General features: G+C 47.7%; 1 protein-coding gene across 1 annotated transcript in view; it reads left to right on the plus strand.

Moving 5' to 3' along the window:
* Nucleotides 1–237: 237 nt before the first annotated feature.
* LOC101521447 (zinc finger protein 420-like) overlaps nucleotides 238–12,142 on the plus strand; it is a 50,651-nt gene continuing 38,746 nt past the window's right edge. Inside the window, exons 1-3 of the mRNA XM_058670470.1 lie at nucleotides 238–357; nucleotides 5,952–6,179; nucleotides 6,270–6,412. Of these exons, the coding sequence (XP_058526453.1) occupies nucleotides 238–357; nucleotides 5,952–6,179; nucleotides 6,270–6,412 (491 nt within the window). The remainder of the gene's footprint in view (nucleotides 358–5,951; nucleotides 6,180–6,269; nucleotides 6,413–12,142) is intronic.

A 12,142-nucleotide genomic window follows, 5' to 3' on the forward strand; every position in this document is an offset into this window, starting at 1 on the left:
GGGCACCTGTGGTCACCACGCACCGGGTTGCTATCCCCTTGTTGCTGTCCTGCGGGACGCTCTACACCGGCCTCTATGACATCATCAACGACGCTTTCTGGCGCCACCTGGCGTGAGCCCACTGAGCTTGAGGACAGCGCAAGTTGGCTGCTGGTTTGGTGAGCAGCTGGTGTTATGGCCAGCTGGACAGATCCACGTCTACGGTCCCAGTTTTGGCAGCCCAGCCGTAAGGGGAACATGGTGGACTATAACCTCAACACTGAGGCTGGCTATGCCCAAAGGGCAGCACTCAAGCTACCTACTGAGATTGAAATATGGGAGAACGGTGTAGCAAAGCCAAGTGTGCGAGTAGCAGAGGTGAGTCTGAAACCTAGGCATGTGTTTGAAAATAGGACAGTATCAGTTCCACCTGGAATGTTCGTTCCGTTGCCTCAAGAAGCCCATGATGGGGGGTGGGTCTCTAAGGGTCCCCTAAGAATGTGTTCTGTAGTGACATCCCCAGGGGTAGAGAAAGGGAAGTTCCTCAAGTTCCCCTACCAGGCCTATCAGTAGGCCCAGATCTTGTACGTGCCAGTGGGTATTGTGGTCCAACCTGCCATGACTCTTACCTACCCCTGGCACTTACTGGTGGGTAGTACTGCCGGAGGCCAGCTCCAGCTGAGTTCGGAGCTTGAGGAGGGTGTGTGAAGTTGGTGTTTTAAGAGAGATAAAGAGAAAAGGTGTACCACTACAATGTCAGGATCATAATGGACAATGCAAGAAAGCTGTCCTCTTTATTTTTACAGAAGCAGTGACAAACTTTCACAGACTTTTTACGTCATGGTCAAGTGGGTGTTTCTAAAGATAATTCTGCAAATTGTTTCACCATAAAGCAGGGCATTATCCATTCTGACCCTGCAGCCAGGAACTCCTCAGCTGGCAGCACATATCAATCAGTAATACATTCCTATTACATTACTGATTTTGCAACTTATCAGGTTGCGGGGTGCCTATGGGATCACGCTAGACAAGTCTAGGGTGTATTAAAGAGTCTTTATTAACCAAGCGTGGTGATAACAGGACTCACTAGAAGTTGGCAAATGGCAGTCCAGTCTGAATCAAAACCCCGAGAGGAACAAATGGTCATTACCCTGAAGTCCATCCATTAAACTGAAGACTTCTGTCCCAGCTTCCACAGCTATAGAAGTTATTTTAAGAAACATGCAGTGAACAATCTGGACACACAAAGCTGCAAATATTCACCTTTTCCTGGCTTCTCTGCTCATGCTCCATTATTGCTAGGCCTTGTCTTTCCCAGAACTCTTGAAAACACACAAATTAGAAATATAAAACCTCTTAGCATTTGCATCTTTACTGACATGCCCAAGCAGTGCACAGAGGGTGAGAAATACAGACATACAGGGACCATGTTCGGGGGCTATCTGTCCTTGGAGTTTGCCTGCGGGAAGCCAGAAAGTAAGTGGGTACTGGAGAGGCCCAGAGTGTAAGAACGAAGGAAGCACATGACCAAGAGAGCGAGCCCCTCCCTATCATGGGCCTTCATGGGGTTTGAGAGAGGAGTGGTTACTCAGCAATGTCACCCTGCTACCTCTCAAATTCCAGGTGCTGATCAGTGTACAACATCCAAGTCACAGGTGGGCAGAAAGGATTAGGTGGGGGAAGTGTGGCTTCCAAACTCATGACACTGAACTAGCTGCCTAAAACCACAACATTTTTATTAAATAGTAAATTCATTTTTAATTTTGTTTACATAGTTGAGAAAATATAAGCTTATGTGGACCACCGATTAGGGTGGGGAGGGTCAAGGAATGGGGAAAAATGGATGAAGCAATTGTTTCCAATCTCCTTTTTTCTTCCTGTTTCTGGGTGAAGGGAAGCCAGAAAGGCAGAGGGCTGCTCTCGGCATTACCCAGGGATTGAGGAGGGCTACTTGATGTCATCTCAGGGTCATCAATGTGGAGCATGTTCTGAGGGTACCACTTAAATGGTTTTGGTAGTTCTGAGTTGATTTTTGTTGCTCCAAGGTTTAGGAAATCCTTCCAAGGCCCAGTGGCTGACAGTCTACCTCAGAAATCTTTATTCACCCAGATTCTTGCTGTCAATGCTTGTCTGGGAGAGTTGTCCAGATTGTTCTGTCCTCCATGATACTTGATGCTCTTTGTGGACCTAAATGATATGTCATATCTCTCATGTGCATTTGGGCATGCTGTCTACTGCACATGATTCAGCACCTGAGGAGCCCCAGTTCTGACACATGCACTCCACGGTCAGCCCACAAATCCTGTGATTTCCCCACGGTTGCAGGTGTTTTGATAGTTTTTTTTTTTAAGATTTAGCTATTTATTTTTATTGGAAAGCCAGATTTACAGAGAAAAGGAGAGACAAAAAGAAAGAGCTTCCATCCACTGGTTCACTGCCCAACTGGCTGGACCAAGTGGTCCAGTTTGACATGGCCAGCCTCACCTCAGCATTTGTTGGTGGGTGCTGCAGCATAGCCTGGGCCAGTCAGTCCCTAATGTGAGCTGGCTGGTGTTGCAGCCCAACTCAGCCTGTCCTGTACCCTGTCCTGGTTCTCATGTCTGCCAGTGGGTGCTATGAACTGGCCCAGTACAACCTGCCCTCAGAACCTGGCCCACACATATGTCACTAGGTACTGTGTACCCTGGCCTGGTCTAGGCTGCTTCTAGCCTTGGTTCTTGTGCTCACCTGCAGGGACTCTGTCCTGACAGATGTGTTCTCTAAGCTTCTCTGTCAAGTCCTCTCCCAGTTACAACTTTGGCATACAGAGTATGTTCTTGGTTCAGCCTGACTTAACTCACCTTCTGGCAGGTATAATGGCCTTGCTGGACTAGCCCAGACCCATTCTGACTCTTACCATTGTGTGTTATAGCCCAGCCCTACCTGGCCACCCCCAAACTCAGCTCTCACATGGCTCAGCAGATGCTGAGACCTAGCCCAGCCTGTCCTACATGTCCCTCCCCTGCCCTTGGCTTTCGTGAGTAACAGTAGGTGCTGGAGCCTAGCCTAGTCTGGCACATTCCAAATCCAGTACACACCCATTCCAAGGGTTATTGCAGCCATGTCCAGCCCAGGTGGTTGCCTCCATTTCAGCTCCAGTGCTTACCACTGTGAATTGTAATTCAGGCAGGGCTTAGCTCCCCAACCAGGCTGCTCCCAGCCACACATCTTATTCTTGCCGGTGGTTGCTCTGACCCAGCCTGGCATAGCCCATCTGCTGAGTTGGCCTTTGCCATGGGATGCTGGAGCCTAACCTGACTTTGCTTGCCCCCAATCCCAACTCTCGCTGGAAGGTGCTATAGCCTAGCCCTGCACAGCCTGTCCTATACCTTGGCTTTCATGCAAATCTGTAGATGTGATAGCTTAGCTCTGCATGGTCTGTACCCTATGCTGATGATCACATATGCCAATGTGCTACAGTTTGACCTGGCCCTGCCCAGCCTGCCCGCCCCCAAATCAACCCACACACCTCCCAGCAAGTGAAGCATCCCTGCCTGACCTGACCTGATTAATACCCCATTCTTAATCACACACTCCCCAGTGGGCGCTATGGCCAACCAAATGAGTTCCCTAAGTTTCTCCACCAGGCCTACTCCCACACCCAGATCTCATGTATGCCAGGAGGTGCTAAGGCCCTTACCTGGATTAGTCTACCCTCCAGTTTTGGTCTTTGTGGATGTCATGGCTAGGCCTGCCCTATACCCAATTCTTGTGTGCACCTGTGGGTGCTGTTACCTGTCCTAGCCTGGCCTGATCCCAATCCCAATACCCATTAGTGTTGGTGAGTTTCATGATCATGCCTAGTTTCACCTGCTACCACCCCAGCTCTTGAGCAAAAAAGCAGATATTGCAGTGCCACAGGGGTGAGCCCATATACACTCCTCAGAATCTGCCACCAGGTCCAGTTTTCTCATGTGCTGGTTAGCGTTATGGCCCAGGCTAATATGACACATGATCTGTTTGACACTCACTGGCAGGTACTGTGGTCTAGTCCTACCAGGTAGGTTTCATGTGCAGTACTGGGTGGTGGTTAATGCTAACTGCCCAGCTCAGGTGTTCCACATGGGAGGGTGTATTGGTCTAACTCAGAAAGGACCTTGACCTCATGTAGAGCATATGATATTACAAACAGATGATCAGTTTGATAAAAGGAAAAATATTTTCTCAAATACTTACGCGCAAGATTATTTAAAACAAAACCAAAAGACTCCAAATTTTGGAAACCAATTTCCAAAAACACAAATATTTTGTAACATCGACAGGCCAACATAATCTAAGTTGAATCAGAATTTGAAAGCTAAAATCAACTAATTTATAAATTCCACAAGCAAAACTATAGGTCCATACTCAGAGTATATTTTAGACATCCAAGGGAAAAAGTACTCCTCCATTTCCCAGATTCATGCAAAGTGGCAATAAACAGGGAAGATATTTAAAATTCTTTGCTGAATTCCATTACATTGATTACACAGGAAAGTTCACAAAAAGAAAAATGAACTCATAGCACAGAAGTGTCATAAAAAGACACACAGCTATTTCATTTTTTTCTAAAAAAAATATATTTATTCATTTTTGGGAGAGATGCAGGGAGAGAAAGTAGGAGGCAGAGAAGGGACCTCTACTGGTTCACTACCCAAATGGCCTAAAGGCTGGCTTTGGGCCGGTCTGAAACCAGAAGCTTCTGTATCTCCCACATGGGTACAAACACACAAGCACGAGGGTCATTAACAGGGAGCAGGATTGGAAATGGAACAGCCTGTTCCCAAAAAGGATGCTGAGTACAGATGGCAGCTTCACCTGTTATGCCACCTTACCAGCCCTGAGATGCAACTATTTTAAGCAAAATAGTATTAGTAAGAAGAGATAAATAAGAAACAGGATACACTAGAAAATGGAAAAGTGGCTAGCGTTCCAAAATAAATCATGTAAATAATTCATGTGAAAGACAAAAAAAAAAATCACCATTGAGATTAATGTTGCAACCTTTTAATAAAATTCAGCTTCTAACAATAAGAATTAACTGTTAGCATAATAACAAAAATAAAATAAAAATGTAATTAAGACTGGTCACAATGGATCTCAAATAGCCAGCATTGCCAACATAGAGCAATGAAAGTTTTTCTCAGGGTGTGGATTTTGACAAGGTTTCTTTCTCTCACTTTCAGTCGAGAATCAAACCTAAGTTGGTAAGGGAATCAAACAGTTCATAGACCAATATATGAAACCCAGTGAATTAGTGTGTTGCAATAACAGATAAGGAACACCATTATGGGACAAAACACAGAAATGAACATCAGTAAGAGACATGAGATGAAAAGATTAATGTATACATTATTTTAAAGTATTGTTCAAGTACATTTTTTTTTCTTTTTGGAGATCTATTTATTTTCACTGGAAATGAAGATTTGTGGAGAGAGGAGAAACAGAAAGATCATCCGCTGTTCACTCTCCAAACGGCAGGCCGCCAGGGCCAGAGCAGAGCTGATCCGAAGCCAGGAGCCAAGAACCTTTTCCAGGTCTCCCATGCAGGTGCAGGGTCCCAAGGCTTTGGGCCGTCCTCTGCTGCTTTCCCAGGCCACAAGCAGGGAGCTGGATGGGAAGTGTAGCAGCCGGGATAGGAACTTGCACCCACATGGGATCCCAACACTTACAGGCTGAGGATTTAGCTGACTAAACCATTGTACTGGCCCTATAAAGTCAATATTTTTAAGTCAAATTACCTAACTGATAAAAGCAAAAAAAAAAAAAGTGTCCAGAAACCAGTAAACATTCAGTAAATTGTAATTAGTAAAGGTTAACACCCATTTGTGGATTCCCATACTTTTTTTTTTTTTGAGAACTTGGACTTGAATTTACTACAAAAGACCATATGGTGAAAGGCTCCTGGGTGAACTCACGAAGCAGCTCTCCCTTCTGGTGCTGTCCGTGAGCAGGGCGGCAGCTGCATGGCGGCGACCAGCACCCGCCCCCGCACCGGGGACGGACGGCAGCCCTGCGGGAGGCTCCAGAAACGGAGCGCGCGCACGACAAAGTGCGGGAGGCTGGACGCCCTCAACGCTGACACTAGCCCCCGCAGTCGGAACGCCCCAGCCGCAAAACAAGGCCGGGAAGTGTCCGAGCTGAGGCGAAGCCCCGCCTCTCACTCCCCCACCCAATCCCAAGTGATCGCCCGCCCACCGGCGCGACGGTGATTGGCTCCCCGCTTCTCTGACTTCCTGCGTACTCGACGTCTGTCCAATCAGGCGTGACAGGGGAAGTGCGAACCAGGCCTGGCCGCCATATTCTCCTTCCTGGTTGTGCTGCGCGGCCCGTCCCGGTTTCTGCAGCCGTTCTTTGGCTGTGAGCTGTCCCCCGCGGGAGGACGTCCGGCTCCTCGGCCGCTGCAAAGCCGTGAGTGAGTGAGGCCGTCCCCGCAGACCCACAGGCTGTGAGGTGGGCCCGGAGCGGGCACCTTCGTGCGCTCTGCCGGAGCGGTGCGACTTTGAATCCTTCAGCCTCACGTCTTCGGGAGTGGTGCTGTGAGGAAGGGAGAGTCCTCAGTGAGCACGCGAGCCTCATGTAGGACCTGATTTTCTGAGAATGCAGTGGAGTCTTAAGGTCAGAACTCGGTCCTCCCTGCATAGCCCTTACAAGGGGTCCGCTTCGGTTTTCTTGTTGCTACTGACCGAGGGTTTGCTTAGGAAACATAGTATTGTTTACCTCGTGATTTGGTCCAAGGCTGAAGGGCAGCATCTGGTGGTGGCCTTGTGGTCGGCAGAGGCTTGGGTGGCACAGCGACCTTGTGGACAAGTAACGAGGGCGCAGTAGGGACTAACCCGAGGTGACTGTTATAGCAGAACCCCGGGGATAGCCATGAACCCACCAATGCCTGAGTTGCTTTATCCTAACTACTTATATAGTAGCACCTGTTCTCACTGCTGAAGTTCTCATACTTGGGGCTGAATGTTTCCAGGAACTTTAGAGGATTTAATAGAGAACATTAAGCCTGGTAACACATCCCTAGATGTCCGACTCTACCTACATCGCTGAGTGCCAACTTATGCCCTAAAGCTGACAACCATATTCCCTGGTTTCCCTATAATCTATTGCATTGAAGTTCAGAATTTTGTGCTTTTTTTTTTTTTTCCTCACAAAATAATCAGTAGCTCTTTGAAAGGACTATTTTCTGCCTGTGAACATTACGCATGAGTGAGTGCCCACCTGACATATCGCGGCTCTGGAGTGCTTAAGATATTTTGGATTTGCCTGTGTTTTAGAATGCCTTGGTTTGAGTTCTGCCTGTTTCCAAACCAGTCTGCAGCTCAGGCACACCCTAAGAGTCGGCCGGCAGAGAAGCCAGTACGAGAAACCAGGATTTAATGTCAGCCTTCAGCCTTGTCCCAGCCTCGACTGTGGCATTCGTGTGGGGAGTGTGACAGCAGATGAAAGAACTTTCTTTTTAAATCTCTGCATAGTAGGTAAACAAAAAATAAGTCTGAACAAATGTTTGTACATCTCCTTTTGGCTACCATTCAGTGTAGGTATTTTTATCAGAGAGTCATCAGTTTGGGATTCCCCCTTGGAAACTCCACTGTCAGTATGTGCTTTGCTTTTCCTTTTTTTTTTTTCTGGGTTTCAAAAATCTTTGAGAATGATAAGCCAAGGTGGCCGCTTTCCTTGGAGTACAGAGTGCTTGTTAAGTCCCTGGCTCGTTCCTTCTGAAAGGTAGCAGCAGTCGGAGGAGGGGTGGCATTCCGAGTGGTAACTCGTGGCCCAAGAACATCTGTTGCGTGCTTCCTGTGTTCTGCTAACCCCTTAGGTCATTAAGATTTTCTTCTCCCAGCTACAGTGTCACTTCTTAGAGACATTAATATCAGCTCCTTAGAAGCTGGTATTGCAGGGACAAGGCAAATGATTGATGCCCTCTGATGCTCTCAGTCTTGTCTAGGGAGTAAGGTCTTTGCAAAGACCCAGGAAGATTCCAACAAAATGCAGCTTGAGTACAAAGCGGCTTCGTTTTGCATCCATAGAGTTTGTTTGGTCGAGGATAGTTTGTGCCAAAGGGAATATAGGTGAAGCTCTAATTTCAGATGGCTGAGAGAAAGTTTATCAGTTTGAAAGTATATTTGTGACTGGAATGATAAAAAGCAATGTTCTTCTGAGAAAGTGCTCTTCTTTTTGGCCTAGAGATTTTCTACACCCGTCTAGTCTTGATTCTGCATTGCACTCCCCATCGGAACCTAGCTAAGCCTATGCTAATGGGATAGCTCTGGGTGGGATCCCATGATAGCTTCAGTGGACTGAGACCCCAAAAGACTGAACACCTGCTGTCAGGTGGCATCTGGGAGAGCTATGTGGAGGGTCTGAGCCCTGGGCCCGACAGCTCTGCTGACTCTGATGATGGTCAGCAATGAATTGTTAATTAGCAGGTGCAGGAAGGTTGATATTCAGCAAATATCATGCATTGGGTGTTAAAAGCAGTAACAAAGCAAAGGCCACAGGTTAAATCCTTAAATTGACTTTGAGGGAGGGAGTGGTGGCAGAAGAGAACCAGGATGCTGGAGGAAGCGTTCCAGGCTGTTGGGAGGAGAAAGCGTGACACGTGGAGTTCCCAGAATTACTTTTTGTGGCTGCTTAGAGTTTCCTCAGTCAGTGTGTGAGAGTGAGCTCCCCGGGGCGGTATGTGCTCAGTGAGAGTGATCCTCAGGGCCTGGGAAGCTGGGGGAACTTTTGGGTGAACTGGAAGCAGGCTGCTTGCCAGAGCTCGCTCTGTCCTGATGCAGAGCCTGCTGTTTTTACTTACAATTTGCCAACTTGGATAGGGATTATGTGTCGTGATTTGGGATGGATGCTATGTCTGTATCTTGCATGGAACATGGGTTTATTCAGTGAGCTCAGAAAGAAAACAAAAATTCTTGACATCTCTGTTTTCTGGTAAGTTTTGAATAAGAATGTGATCATTCAGAGATGGAATACCCAGGTAAATAAATGGTCTTGGGCAGTTTGTGACCTGGTTTCTTCCACAGCTATTCCCACAGATGACCGAGTCCTGATTCTTTTTGATTAAAATTGTTTCTTCAAGTGGTGCTGTACCAAAGCACGTTAAGCCCCTGCCCGCAGTAGTAGAATCCCATATGGATGCTGGTTTGAGAATGAATTTCTTCACTTCCAGTCCAGCTTCCTTCTGGTGCACTTGGAAAATAAGCCAAAGGTGGCCCAAGCGCTCAGGCCCCCGTGTCCGCATTGGGTACCCCGAAGAAGCCCAAGCAATTCTGCTGTTTGCGGAGTAGACCAGCAGGTGGAAGACCTATTTTTCTCTCTGCCTTTCAAATAAATAAATGAATCTTAAAAAAAAAAAAAAACTATATTTCTCTGAATGAGTTTGCTTGTTTTTTAATTAGGGAAAAAATTATATATTCATTTGAAAGTGAGAAAGATCTTACTCCCATCGGTTCTTTTCCTAGATGGCCACGGTATCCAATGCTGGGCCAAACTGAAGCCGGGAGCTAGCAGCTTCCTCCAGGGCGCAGGCATTTGGGTCATCGTCCACTGCTTTTGCCCCGGCCGTTAATAGGGAGTTGGATCAGAAGAGGAGCAGCTCGGACATGAGCTGGTTTCCATGTGGGATGCTGATTCTTGCCTCCTTTTTCCTCCTGTGGTAATTCACAGTGATGTTTTACATGTGAGGCCTAGGTTGGACATCTTGCACCAATTCTGATTCCGTAGGAAGTGTTAGTAGTGTAAAAGGACTGGTCTCTGACATTTCATACACGTGTTCTTGTTGAGTTGTAATTCTCCAGCGTTTGAAATGACTTTATTTTCTTCAGTTAGAGTTAATTGACATTTCTGTGTGATAATATTGTGAAAATAGTAGTTACCACTGATTGGCTATTGATGCTTTTTTTTTTTTTAAGTTTATTGGGATTCATGTCCTTGTGAGTCTCCGAGTAGGGTGGGGAGGATTGAGGTATAGACCAAAGTGGGTGGACAAATGTTCCAATTTTTTTTCTACTTTGTCTATAGCAGAGAAAGGGGAGGCGGGGGCGCTCCTTGCTGGCATACTACATCAGCACCCAGAAATGGGGGACAGTCATTTAATGATACCTTTGAGACTCCAATATGGGGCAGAGTGTCTGAGGGTGTTACTTGAGTGCTTTTGATAGTTCTGAGAAATTGTTGGTTTTATTGTTTGAGGGTTGAGAAAATCTTTCCAAGAACTGTTGGCCTACCAAGCCCACGTAGTGCATCCCCAGGACCAGGAACATGTTACAAAGCTTGGCCAGGAAAGTGGTTCAACCTGTTATGCTTTCCATCCTCTGAAGAGGCACTCATTGTCCCCTGCTGGCCTAGATGAGCTGGCTGTCATGTCCCCTGTGTGCATCTGGGCATGGTGTCCACTGCATAGGCATCAGCAGCTGAGGAGGCCCAGTACTTACACATGCACTTCAAGGTTGGACTATACCCCAGTGATTTTTCCTGTGGCCAAGTTTTTTGTTTGTTTTAATGGTAAATTCATTTTATTTTTGATGTTTACTTAGTTGAAAGGGATTCATGTCCATGTGGATCACTGATTAGGATGGAGAGGGTTGAGGAATGGGGAAAGTGGATGAGACAACTGCTTCCAATCTCTCTCTCTCTCTCTCTTTTTTTTATCTGGGGTGAGTGGGGAGGGAAGGGGAGAGGGCCACTCCCAGCATCCCAACCACATCAGTACCCAGGAATGGGGACTTGTGGCCAAGGTTTGAGTCCAGCCATCTAGTTGGGGAATCACCTAAGAAACATCACTTAAGATGACCTCAGACTTGACTCATGTGTGCCAGCCAGTGCAGGGTCAGGTGTAGTCTGCTAACTGTACCAGCCAATCCACATAGCTGCCTGGTCACTCTCACTCCCATCTCTCACACAAACTAATGGGTTCCTAACTCAGCCCAGCCTGCCATAGGCCCAGTCAACACACACACCAGTATGTTCTAGTTGGAGGGATGCCCAATAACCCCCATGTGTTCTGCTCCCAGCCCCAGTTTTTATGTGTCCACACATGTGCTGTAGCCTAGCCAAGTCCATTCCGCATTCCATCAGGCTGTCATGAACACACATGGGTTCTGCAGCTTAGCTTAGTCTAACCTGACCTCAGACCCAGCCCACACATAAACCTATGAGCGCTGCAGTCATGAGCAGCCTGACCCATCCCCACTCCAGCTTTCATGCTCACCAGTGGGAGCTACAGTCTTGCAAGGGAGTGCCCCAAATTTTTCTCCCAGGTCCTTGATGTAGTATGTGCTAGCAGGTGCTGCGGTTCAGCCTGATATAGCCAGTCCCTAGTCCTGGCACTAATCGGTGGGTACTGCAGTCTAGCCTGACTGGCCCTCAGCTGTTCTGGCTTTTGCTGGTAAGTGCTACAGCCTAGCCTAGCCTGGGCTACTCCAAACCCAGCTGTCATATGAACAGGAGGATGCCGTGGCCTAGCCACACTTGTCCCACACCCATTCTGGCTCTCACAAACACCAGTGGGTTCTGGAGCCTAGCCTAGTCATCCGTTCTGCTCCCAAACCCTGTCCACACACATACCAATGGGTGCTACAGCCTTTCCCAGCCTGGTCCCCTCCCAGCACCTGCTCTCGTACTCACCACTGGGAGTTGCAGCCTAGCAGAGGAGTGCCCAAAGTTCCTCTGCCAGGCCGGTTATCAGTCCTGATTTTGTGTGTGCTGGTGGCTGCTTCATCCCAGCTTGGCAGGTGCGTGGCCACAGTCCACCACAGTCTCAGCTCTCACTGATGGGTGTTACAGCCTAACCCAGCAGTGCATAGCCCACACCCTGTTCTGGCTCTCGTGCATTCCAGTGGGTGCTGGAGCCTTGTCTGGCCTGGCTTGTTCCCTGTTCCCAGCCTGGCGTGGCCTAGTAGTGGTGTTCCCCAAGTTTCCCTATCCAGCCTGTTCCCAGTTCTGATCTCACACATGCCAGCAGGTACTGTGGCCCTGCTTGGCATGGTCTGCCCTCTGTCCTGGCCTTTGCCTGTGCCAGTGGGTGCTGCAGCCTGGCCAAGTGCCAGATGGGATCTGCTGTCCAGTTTGACTTTGCCCATCACCACCACCCAGCTTTTCTTTTTGTTTTTTATAGGTTTTTTTTCTTTTTTTGATTTACTTA

Source organism: Ochotona princeps, chromosome 11 (assembly GCF_030435755.1).
Source record: "Ochotona princeps isolate mOchPri1 chromosome 11, mOchPri1.hap1, whole genome shotgun sequence".
NCBI classification, from domain to species: domain Eukaryota; kingdom Metazoa; phylum Chordata; class Mammalia; order Lagomorpha; family Ochotonidae; genus Ochotona; species Ochotona princeps.